Below are 13,176 nucleotides of genomic sequence, written 5' to 3'. Positions count from 1 at the left end.
CTATGCAAAGCGTACTGATCGGATTAATATGTAAATTTCCTCTTTGGAAAGTGGTGGCACGGAGTTCCTCACGTCGTATGGATACGATAGTAAAACACGACGTAGGGTCTCTGTCTCTCTCTCTTCTTCTTTTTCTTTGTTCTCACAGTGTGTGTATATGTGTGTTTGTGTGTGTGTGTGTGTGTGTGTGTTCATGTGTGAGTGAGTGAGTGTGTGTGTGTGAAGATAGATAGATAGATAGATGTACGCACATAATATAATGTATATTATACGTAATAACACCAACTCTCACAAAAGAAACACACACACACACACAGATATTTATATGTATGTATATGAGAAGAATAGATTCAGAAACAACACACTGAATGTCCCTCTGATGACGTAGATGAGTTCTCCGGCCAAGGGAAATAACCAAGATTATTCGTTTTTGAGCAGAACAGAAACAAGACTTTCGACAAGTCCTTTAAAGTTTTAACTTAAAGGAAAGGTCTGCAGTCTTGAACACAATCTATCTAAAACCTAATTAATTTGGTTATCTCCCTTGGTTTTTGTACCTCCATCTACGTCATCGGAGGGATATTCTCCGTGTGTTGTCAGCTCGAGTCTGAATATGTCAGTCCTGTTACTGTTTCTCTTGCTCTCTCTGTGCCCCCCCCCCCCCCTCCTTTCTCTTCCTCCCTGATTTTGTTCGTGTTCTTCTCTCTATATCCTCTTCTCCCTGTCTCTCTTCTTCTTTATTCCTCTCTCATTTCTCTCTCTCTCTCTCTCTCTCTCTGTGTGTGTGTGTGTAGTGCGCAGATATATGAATGCGTTATGTATTTACCCATAATAACACCAACAATCACAAAAGAAACACACAAATACACACACACACAAAAACACGTCAAACGTTCACAGAGGGAGAGAAAGAGAGAGAGAGAGAGAGAGAGAGAGAGAGAGAGAGAGAGAGAGAGAGAGATATGCGGGGGGAGGGGAGGGAATAAAGAGAGAGTCAGAAACAACACACTGAATATCCCTCCGATGACGTAGATGAGTTCTCCGGTCAAGGGAAATAACTAGAATAATTCGTTTTTCAGCAGAATAAATACAGGACTTTCGACAAGTCCTTTAAAGTTTTGACTTAAAGGAAAGGTCTGAAGTCTTGAACAGAGCCTGCCTAAAACCTTATAAATTTTGTTATCTCCCTTTGTTTTTGTACCCCCCATCTACGTCATCAAAGGGATATTCTCAGAGTGTTGTCAGCTCGAGTTTGTGGATGTGTGTGTCTCTCTGTGTCCCTCTCCATCTATGGCTCTCTCTTTGTTTCTCCCTTTTTTGTTCTCTCCGTCTTTTCTCTTCTTTTTTTTTCTCTTACTAGTGTGTGTGTGCGTGCGCGTGTTTGTGTGTGTGTGTGTGTGTGTGTGTGTGTATGTGTGTGTGTGTGTGTGTGTGTGTGAGTGTGTGTGTGTGTGCGTGTATGTGTAGATAGATAGATAGATAGACAGACAGATAGAGAGGGGGGGGGGGGATTTAATTAAAACTCTCTGCCCTAAATAGTCCACAAACAAAGGGATACTTTTAAAACAGAGAACGCATAGCTTCTGTTACGTCTTGTCTTAATCTTTATTCAAAATAATATAATACATAATATATGTCACAAAAATTCGCATTAATAAACAAGCGTCCTATTTTGTAACAAATTGTTTTCGAAAAGAAAAGAATTAAACTTTGGAAAAGAATGCAATTTTACCCCAGTACTCATCCTTTCCAAAAACATCACACACAATGACAAATACAGTTTAGGCATAAAATATTTAGATCTAATCTAGTTACTACTAAAACAGCTTTACACATCACAGGAAGATAAAACTACATGTAGTCTTGTTCAACGCTTTTGTCAAAACTGGAACATCAATAAAAAAATTTCAGCAAAATGTTGGACATAAAAATATGTGTACTTATCGTTCATAAACAAAAATTGTTACCTGAGAAAAATGAGTACATTCAATTGTACACCAATAAGTTACCACAAATAAATAAGTACATCCTGTACAAATAAATACATCGACACTTGATGGTATCCATTAATATTGAAAAAAAAACAACCCCCATTCACTTTCATTCACGTGGACACGTACAAAAATACATGTAGTAGTAATAGAAGCACTCACCTACACACAACGTGTTTCTTTTCTTTGATTTTGAGTAAAGAGAAACACATTGACACAATAATGTTCAATGGTCATTTAGCACTGGGAAAAAGCAAGGCAGACAGACAGAAACAACAGAGGGAAAGTAAGGAAGTAGGACCTGCCAAGGGCGCCCTCAAACCATTCGCTCAGGCACAAATTATAAGTTTATTCATAACGTGCACCAATATACAATACAGTAATTAATTCATTCAATACACGAATACACTTATGTACATAATAATTCATAAAGTCATCCATTCACACACACACACACAAACACACATTTATACAATGATGATAATAATAATAATGATGATAACAATAATAATAATATATAACAACAACTACAATACTCGTAGTAGTAGTAGTAGTGGTAGTAGTAGTAGTAGTAGTAGTAGTAGTAGTAGTAGTAGTAGTAGTAGTAGTAGTAGTAGTAGTAGTAGTAGTGGTAGTAGTAGTAGTAGTAGTAGTAGTAGTAGTAGTAGTAGTAGTAGTAGTAGTAGTAGTAGTAGTAGTAGTAGTGATACAATGATAATAACAATGATAAGAACAGTAATAATAATATATTAAAAATAATATTAATAATAATAATAATAAAATTAATGATGATAATTGATGAAGTTACGATGATAATAATACATGTACTGCTGCTGCTACTACAGTACTTCTACACAGATAATTTCTATAGTGCCTATACTCCCTAACAATGAAGCTCTAGATGCTTTACAATTACAATTCTTCCATCTTAAGAAAAAATACAAACGAATGAACATGCATAAATGACAGGTCTACGCCCTTTAGAATAACGCTAACACATAAGCAGACATTCATGTAGAGCACAATCGATGAACATAAAAGAAAATGAATAAGGAGGATGAGATCTAACTACTGTATCAATATGGCATTCCATAAGGTATGTTTTCAAAATTAGCTTCAAATTTGGCCTTCGACTTTGCATCCCTCAAATGTTGTGACAGAGTATTTTAAAGATAGATGGTGCTAGATGAAAAAAGGACCTCTAAGAAAAATTTGACCTCCCTTCTTGGGTATTCTCATTAAAAACTCATCTCCTGATTTTATACATCTTGGTGGTACATGCCTTCGAGTGAGGTTGCTTTATTAATAAAATGTTGTTTTTTTTTGGTAACACATCAGCTATATGGCAAAGGACACAAATCTTGAAGGTTTCTTATAAAATTAAGGGTGACACGGTCGTTCTTCTACTATTTAGACACGGTTCTCACAGCATGGTTTTGAATGTACATACATGTTTACTGTAATTTCAAGATGGTGATGTTCAGGAGATTTTCAAAGAGAGAGTTGCAGTAATCCATGTGAGAGAACACCAAAGTTGAAATGAAGGTTTTTCAATGAGAATCCATTCAAACATACAGATAATTGCCCAAATTCTCTTTGCAGCTCACAATTGAGCACTTTGAATAGATGAAATATGTTGTGGTTCATAGATAATTTCAATTTTAAGAGGGCATCTAGATCTACACGTTTCACTTTGTGGGTAAAATCTATCCTTTCATTCCTAGTAGTATGTACTCTACAACAACATATTAAAAACCTCTTGGGTTGCATATTATTAATGCCTTTGTTTTCTCTTCGTTAGGAGTATGTCGTCTAACGTTCAGGGTTTGATATCATCAATACTTTGTCCATATTAAAAATTAACAAATAAACACCTGATGGTATAGGAACTTTATACAGCAAGGTATCATCAGTATAGGCCTACATGTGAAAGTTAAAATAACGTTTTCTGAATTGGCCAAGAGGTACAGAGTATAAGGTAGATGATTTAAACTAAATTAAACTTCATTTTCATGTTTTCTTTCGGTTTTGAACTACTATAATAACTACAATAGCAACATGAATTATATTTTAATTTCTTTTACGCTAAGTTTGGGTGTTTTTGTCTAAGAATATGTAAAACACTTTTGATTTTCAAAAACATTTTTCATATAGTGTGACCATGAAACAAAGTTGTGAGCCAGTCCAATAAATATTCGAAACGTCAAATCTCAGGTGTTTGTCGATGGATTTTTGATAATAATTTTTTTTATAGTTCTTGTTTCGCTGAGAACTATAAGGAAATTATAGTCTTGCTAAGGTGTTTTTCAAAATAAAAATGTCACTTGTGGTACCCGGTAGATGTATAGAATTGGGCCCAAAACAGAACCTTGTGGCACACCCTGAACAAGATCAAAACAGGTTGACCGGGTTTCTTCATGCTCAGCCATTGACTCTCATGCATTCACATACACATGCTGTTCACTCACATAGACACCACACCCACTCAATCACTCACATATAAATTCATTCATACACAGAGAGGCACACATCCACTCATATATAAATTCATTCATTTACACATGCACATTACACTCAGGCACATGAAAACTCTCTCTCTCTCTCTCTCACACACACACACACCTCCCCAAAAAAACAACAACAACAACCCCCTTAAAAAAACAACCAACAACCCCCCCCCAAAAAAAACCCAAACAACAACAAACAAACAAAAAACCAAACAAAAACCAAACAAAAAACGTATGCATGTACAAGCAATGCGTCTGAGCACAGAGTACGCACACTTACACTTCATGTTTGATCAGTTTCAGCCTTGAACTTTTATCTAAGACACAAGAGATAAATCGTATTTCCCCTCAAAATGTTCAAAATAGAATTAACTTTATGAATATACTTTTAATTGTACAGTTCTACAAAATATATCACAGAATGCTTCATCGACATGAAGTCAAAATAACAATTGACATCAATTTTCTCAAAAAGGGAAAAACAATGTTCATTATTACAGAAAAATCTAACTCTAACCATTTCATCGGAATAATATCATGTCATGGTCCATATTTATGTTGAAATATACGCAATATTGAAGGAATTATCATGGTCTCGACAATAGGAGCACAGTAAAATAAAAAATAAGCAAGAAAAACAAAGAGAACCTCAACTTTGTTTTGCTGGAGCAGACCCTGTACTCTGCAAAGTATCAGCACTGAGAAAATATATGGTTCTGAATAAAACTAGATCCATGTACCTTTGATCAATTGATGATAAAAAATAAAAACAACAGTTTAGCATAAACATAGCAAAAATCAGCATGACATGGAATAGTTCATCATGAATGAATTTTGCAGTATAGGTTTTAAATTTAAAGAATATACATGTGTATGAGTTATATTTTGGTGAAATCAGGCGCTTGTCAAAATAATGTAATAGAAGAAACCGATATTTTTCCGCTCATTGTGTAATTTTTATATAAATTTTTTTTGGCTTAACACCTTTTATGTTCTTTCAAAAACAAGTTTTTGTGTGAATGTTAGTGTTACTGAAAAACGTTGACCAAAGGCATACAAATGCAAAATTGCAGTATACAAGGACACTCCATCTTTGGAAGTCACTAAACTTTGACAGCCATTTACTCACTAATTTTACCTCAGACATCAGACGGCCCCCACCTTCTTCAATCCTAAATATCGACAGGACCTAGATTGGCATTTTATTAATCGAGAGTTAGACAAACGAGCAAGCTTTAAGATTATATCAACAACTCCACATGCCCAAGAATTGACGAGCACCTGATTCCTCCACACTGCGAGGCATACATGTATATATATATATATGTAGGCCTATAAAGAAACAAATTGGGACCTGAAAATGTGTTCACTATGAGCTTGTTTGCTATGAACGTGCTAGACTGTAATTACAAACAGGTTTTGTAATGCATTACAAAATACATGTGTACTTTTTTTCAAGTTGGCAGAAAATGCATACACTGGCTGACTTCTTTGATATCATTTCTGAAGAGACATATTTATATTGACATTTCAGTAGGTTTCATAACTATCTTTAGGATATATTAGCTTACAATCGACAATGCGATATTCTGATCCTCTGGGCTCTACACAGCATGTTTGGCTTATGCATGTATGAGAGAAACAATACAATAAATGCATCAACAGTTCTTGACAAAAAACAATGATGGCTCTAAGCGTGCAACTGATTTCTTGCCAAGTTTTCAGGACGCCAAAAAATTCTGTTCTCTATTTATGAATAAGGAGAAAACACAAAAGTAAGCCCACAGTACTGTTAGAAAATTGTCTACAGAGCATGTTTAGGACCAGCAAGTGGACTTCCACGAAGGTCTTGAATGATAAAAAAGGTCTACCTATTTCTTCCAGTTATACGGTTCGAGCACAACACTGTCGAATTCAGGATTACATCCTCAACAAAACAGGATATAAGCATACTGGTCATTCGCATAGAGCACAGACATTGACCAAAAAAAAAGAAGGTAATTTCAGGACACACATACAACAAAATCACACTCACCATAATCAGTGTGAGAGGTAATTAGTAATTTCTCTACACACTCACTGCCATTTACAAGTTGCATGATAAACTTACAACAATGACTCTTGAAACCACAAATGTACCGTAATGAAAATGTTCTCAAGAAACCATGATGCATCTCACTCACAATTTGGGCAATGTTCATGTCCATGAATAAACGGATAAATCCATAAAATCTAGCTAGATCTACATCAACACCTAGATAGCCATCATATTAAAATCACCGTCTTTGAGGTCCAGGTAGCTCAGCATTAACATCTGAAAAATTACAAAAGTACTGAATGAGCTGTACGGCGACAATCAGCATGTAAAAAAAAGCGCCTTCTGAACTGTTGGAAACTGTCTGCGGTCCTCACATTTTCTGACATCAAGGCTACAACTGTGTCAGCGACTGGAAAGGCAGGTGATCGAAGAGGTCATGAACCAGCAGCAGAAACATCTCCGGACAGGCAGCTCATACCGAGGGGCGATACAAATAACAGCAAATAAACTTTTAAAGCAAACAAACTGGGTTTATTCTTAAAATGGTGAACAAGAACAATATCAAAGGACAAATAGCATAACTTAGTAAGAATGACAAAAACTGTAAGAAATAAATTGGGTTTATACTAGGAATAGTTGTGTAATAATGGAACTATTTCCCCACTACAGTCGCTGCCCATAGTTGATTTAAACATCTTTTGTTAGCATAAGGAGTTCATGCTTTCTATTTTTATTGTATGCATCGTGCATCAAATATTTTAAAAGTCATTTTTTCGGCATTGGGTTTTAAAGTTTTTCAATCGGTTAAACCTGCACAAATTTGGAAATTGAAAGTAGAGATAGATCTAACTGGTCGAAAGAAAGCTCTATATAGAAATCTAAGCCTTTATTTGAAGAACACATGGAAGCAAACAAAATTTCGAAGCATATATATATTTCGCTGACTTACTTTAAAGCTTTGAAGAGAATGGTAGACGTTTTAGGGCTCTATGTTTATGTGGGAGTTGCTCAACTAGGATAATGCACATGGTTATAATGTTGAACATTATAATTTAGATTTATCATGTCGTAACATACACCAACAAATGCAAATCACTTCATAATCTTAGAGATTTTTAATACTATTTATCTAGATCTAAAGATGAGAACTTTTCACACTCTGTCATGAAGCTTTTCTAAAAATGGAGTTATTGGGGTTATTTAAACAATGTATAGAGATTTTAGAAATGGTACGTACACCCTGCTGATTCTTACCGCGTATTGCGCCAAATCCCGCTCAATTGGTGTAGGCTGCATTGGAATGATCATAGTTGGGTGGGAGTAGCCAGGGGTCAGGGCAGATCTGCACGTACTGTAGTGAAGCACGTTGATTGGTCTATGTTCTGAATGATGTCATTTTCTGATAGCTATTTTAATAAAAGTCACATGATGGGTTTTCCATCCTAAAAAAATGTCGACTTTTCTCACTGTTCCGGACACTTTTCTAAGTTTCTCATTGGTCCGTACACTTCTTCAGCAGACCGTACACCTCTCATTCAAGCACTTCAGACTCGTTGTAACTTTTACACTAAAGTCTTAACACACATTATTTTCATATTCAAAAAATGTTTAATAGCAATTTTTCCACAGGATGTATTTTTAAAGCATCCCCCCCCCCCTCCTCCCCCCATTCTCAACACACATTATTTTCATATTTAAAAGATATTTAATAAAAATTTTTCCACAGGACGTATTTTTAAAGCCCCCCCCCCCCCCACACACACACACTCACCAAAAAAATCCTGACTCACGCACGCGCACACAAACTCACACTCATGTATCATGCATACATTCTCTTAAGCACATATGTATCTAATTGACAATGGATCTTTTTAAATACACACACTCACACACACACACAAACACACACTCACCAAAAAAATCCACTCACGCACGCGCACACAAACTCACACTCATGTATCATGCATACATTCTCTTAAGCACATATGTATCTAATTGACAATGGATCTTTTTACACACACGCACACACACACACGCACACGCACACACACACACACACACACACACACACTCATTCTGTCACTGTAAGTGGCCATGAAACTATTGATTTGGGCTACACACGTCGCACACAAATGGGAAGTTCTTCAGCTCATCTGCATCAAGACGTCAAGCTGATTTGGTGCAACGTGTGTGCCACCAAGAATCGCAAGTTTCACAAGCCACCTACAGTTTAAACTCTCCTCCCCTCGCTTGACATCCTCATCATCACGCACATCCTCCATACTCTCCAAATCATCCTTGTCAGCCTCTCTCAACGTTTGCTCCATCTCTTTCATCAGACATCCATCATCATCTTCATCACTGTCACTGTGCTTTCTCTTCCTTTGAGCCTCCCTTTCTATCTTCTTCATCACAGCCTGGTCTTTTCTCTCTTGTCTTTCACGTTCCATCTCAGCTGCCTTCCTCTGCCTTGCTACTTTTGGTATCTCCCTTTCACACTTCTTTTTCTCAGGGTCCTCTCTCTTCTGTCTTGCGTTTTCTTCTCTTGTCGTCTTCCTCGCCAACTTCTCCTTCTCCTCTTTCTGTTTTGCCTGTTCTTTAAGCTTAATCGCCTCTCTGTGCTCAGCACCACTAAGCACGTAGTGCATGGTCGGTGTTAACTTCTTCTTCTGTTTTCGCTTTCCTGTGAATCTTGGCACTCTGAGTCTGAGTATGTCGTCGAGGGTCAGTGGTGCTCTGGATGGGGTTTCGAGGCTTTTTTTTTCTCGAATGAGGCTTTCAAGGAGGCTGCCAGGCTCTTGAATTTCGGGAAGCCCTCGTGATTTCCGTAGCATCCCTTGAGAGGGCTTGGATGCACCATAGAAAGCCGTTTGTACCGAGCTCATCGGTCACGTGTAGGGCAAAGTCTTTCATTGCCTCCAGCTGCTTTGCTGTGTAGGTGCTTTCCTCTTGGTGGCTTGAAGTTGATGCTTCCCCATGGTGGCTTGACGTTGATGCAAGATTCGGGGGCTGGCTGGCAGGGGTAGTGAGCTGGCTCGCTGGGCTCTGGGGTGCAGGATCGCAGGGCTGGAGTGCCGGATCGCAGGGCTGGGGCGCAGGATCGCTGGGCTGGGGTGCCCGATCGCTGGGCTGGGGTGCCCGATCGCTGGGCTGGGGTGCCCGATCGCTGGGCTGGGGTGCCGGATCGCAGGGCTGGGGTGCAGGATCGCAGGGCTGGGGAGGCCGCATCGCTGGTGTTGGATGGTTGGACGCAGGCTCCTCCTCATAGTCCCACGGAACGTCAAAGGGAACCAGTGGCTCAGGTCCTTCGTCATCTGACCCGAAATACTCGAAGGGAGCTGGTGTCTCGGGTTCATCCTCAGTTTGAACCACTGGTGGTTCGTCCTCGGGTTGACCAGCTTCTGGCAAAAGCAGAGTTGGTGGCTGGTCACTGCTTCCGGAGGGCACATCTCTAAATACCTGGCAAGGGTTAATCTTCAGGGTTGGTGATTTTTTTATCTTTTAAAATTTAAATCGGATTTTTTTTTTTTTTTAAATGTCGACACAGTTTGGGATTTTTGGTGGCTAAAAGTAAGTTCTTTTAGTGCAAAATGCATTGTCTTTATTTTAACTAATGATTAATTCAAGCAACTGCAATTTTAGAAAGCCTTAATCTGCTATATCAGTGAATTATGGCTACAGACAAAAAATGAAGAAATTGTCAGTCTATAAGGAAGGAGGGGGGTAATTATGCATAGATAAACTTGCATTTTATTAGAGTGCGTGTGTGTGCGCGCGCTTGTGTTTGTCTAAAAAGAAAATGCTAATTTCAATTATGAAAAAAAGTAAATTGAATACAGTATTATTTTACTACTTACAGTGACAGGGGGGAAAGCAGACTTTTAAGCGTGATTATTTTAGTCTACTAAACCTTATCTGTTTTATAAAACCAAGGATTTAAATCACTGATTTTTATTTTTAAAATCAACGGATTTAAATCGACCTGATTTAAATCAACCCAACCCTGGTTTTCAATTATGAAAAAAATGTAAATTGAGAACTGTATTATTTTACAGTGACAGGGGGGAAAGCAGACTTTTAAGCATGATTATATTAGTCTACTAAACCCTATATCTGTTTAATAAAACCAACGAAAGGAATTCTGAATGTTTAAATATGTAACAACTGAATACATTTTTATGACAAGTGATTTAAATCACTGATTTTTATTTTAAAAATCAAGTTGATTAAAATAACAAAAATAAACTGATATAAATCAACCCAGCTCTGATTTCAATTGGAAAAAAAAAGTAAATTGAATACTGTATTATTTTACAGTGAAAGGGGGGAAAGCAGACTTTTAAGCATGATTATATTAGTCTACTAAATCTTATATATGTTTAATAAAACCAAGGAAAGGAATTCTGAATGTTGAAATGTGTAAAAACTGAATAAAAATAAATGTTTAAAAAAGTGATATAAATCACTGATTTTTACTTAAAAAATCAAGTTGATTTAAATTTAAAAAATCAACTGATTTCAATCAACCTGATTTAAATCAACCCAACCCTGTTCATCTTCTTGCTCTCCAGGTCTCTCTGGGGGCAAAAAGGGAAAATACCTGCTGCCCTGTAGCTGGACTGGGCATTCTCAGTCGTTGCGCACTTCTGCCAGACATGCTGAAAAACCTTCGCAAAGGTGTCCAGCCCGACTGCATCTACAGTCTCAGCGAAGTGCCTTCTGCTAGCATCAGACCATGTACACTTCACGGAGCCAAAGAATGCTTGATCTAAGGGCTGCATGAGATAGGAGGCATGTGCCAGGAGACAGTACAATATGATGCCATTGGCCTCGCAGAATGTCGCAGATCTCTGAAGTTTCAAACAGCGAGGTATGGCTGATGTGGCCATCGACAAGGAGTAGCAGGGGCTTCTTTATTATGTGCATGGTCTTGGGGATGAAAGTGTCTAGGCCTATTCATGATCGTTAAAGATTTTTTCTGAAGATCTACACTTTATTACACTTTTACATAGATTCTAGATTAAATGTACAAACTTAAATAAATAAATAATACTGAGGCCATCTGTGCCCTGTGCTGTAACATTAACAACCCCCCCCCCACACACACACCAACCACATCCTCATCGTGCTTAAAGGCTTTGGACATAGACCTAAATCTAGATCTACATCTAGATAACTAGGCTAATAGTACTGCAAAGAACATATATGCATATATGATCTCCACGAACCACATCGTTAACAAAACAAAATGCGCCAAGAAGTATTATAGATCTCTAGATCTTGGCCTAGGCTAAGACTAAGAGTTTGCTCGCAGTCGCATGGATTGGCGGGTGTATAGTGTATACTGTGTAGTACCAGTGCTACAGTTTTAACAGTTTAGAATTCAAAGTTAGAATACATGATCGTGAAATTTCGCAAAAATACGTTTGAGAAACTCTTTTACACAATTTGACGACGAAACAAACAATCACAACCATAACAGACACTTCCTCACTCCTATGTTTTTCCACTTTGGAGTAAACAGCAGACATGAATTTTTAAAATAGTAATTTAAGTTAGATTGACAACGTTTTAGCTCTAGATCTACATTAGATGGCACACAAAAGAAGCGCAGTCCACTTTACAATAATTAATATTCACATTTATACACGTTCTCTTCAATAGTTTTAGATTTTGTTGCTCTGGTGCAGTGCACAACCCAAGTTAGAGTTGCCCCCTAAATTTTCAAAGCAATATTTTGTTGCTGTGATCACTTTCCCCTAAATTTAATGCGACATTAGTTTATATACTCGTTACAGTGAAATCACGAACGGTCAAAGGGCAATAACCCATGAAATTCTTTTCGACTATCCGGAATCTGCAAAACTAGGATTTATTCGTTTCGCCTAAAGCACGTGCTCGAGTTAGGAATACGTCTACTAAACCATCTAAAATAAACTTACGCTGGAACTTTAGTTTTAAACTTCTATGTGTCTTCTGTAAGCACGTTTTAAATAGTTTTCATCTCCTTTTCATTTTTTTTTTTTTCGTGACCAAAGGTCGACAGTCCATGCTTTACCAGAAGCGCAAAAGCTGAATTTGCATAATTTTGTTGTCTCAACCTCTAGAAATAATATTAAAATTAAATACATCTTCTTAGCTTGATTTTATAGTAATCCATACCTTATCTATGCAAGTTCTCTTCTTTTATTTATTAATTTGAAATAATATTTATTTCATCGGAAATTCTCCGGCGGCAATCTAAGGGCATCAATCCATAAAATCCTTCACCACAGTAATTTCACGGTTATTTCCCATTGACCGTGTCTGGAGGATTTTTCAACCTATTTAATTTTTTTTTGTTGATACAACAATGTTTTAATGGGCTAGATTCTAGGTCTAGATGTCTAAATCTAGAACTCACTTTTCTGAGAATTTTGATAACAAAATAACCACTGTACTTCAATTTTTAACGTAGTTACAGTCCTTCAAAGTTCGAAAAATTCGTAGCCTAATGCTAATTTTTGGGAGAAGAGGGAAACAACTGACTTAATCTAGATTCTAGATCTAATATCTAGATTTAGTAGAGATCTGCGAGATCTAGATCTAGAGTCGTTATTTATCTAGATCTAGATTAATTATCGAAGTGGCTAGCCGTACT

The 13,176-nt window shown here is 37.3% G+C and overlaps 1 protein-coding gene across 1 annotated transcript; it reads right to left on the bottom strand.

Annotated features, from left to right (window-relative positions):
• Positions 1-9,314: 9,314 nt before the first annotated feature.
• LOC106012018 (leucine-rich repeat extensin-like protein 5) lies at positions 9,315-11,425 on the bottom strand. Its single transcript, XM_013083604.1, has 2 exons — positions 11,084-11,425; positions 9,315-9,995 (listed from the first exon to the last, which is right to left on the bottom strand). The coding sequence occupies exons 1-2, from the start codon at positions 11,423-11,425 to the stop codon at positions 9,315-9,317; spliced, it is 1,023 nt and encodes a 340-aa protein (XP_012939058.1).
• Positions 11,426-13,176: the final 1,751 nt, after the last annotated feature.

Source organism: Aplysia californica, unplaced genomic scaffold, assembly GCF_000002075.1.
Source record: "Aplysia californica isolate F4 #8 unplaced genomic scaffold, AplCal3.0 scaffold00244, whole genome shotgun sequence".
Taxonomy (NCBI): Eukaryota; Metazoa; Mollusca; class Gastropoda; order Aplysiida; family Aplysiidae; genus Aplysia; species Aplysia californica.
Note: the sequence above shows the minus strand (reverse complement) of the source record. Positions and strands in the feature narration are given on the sequence as shown.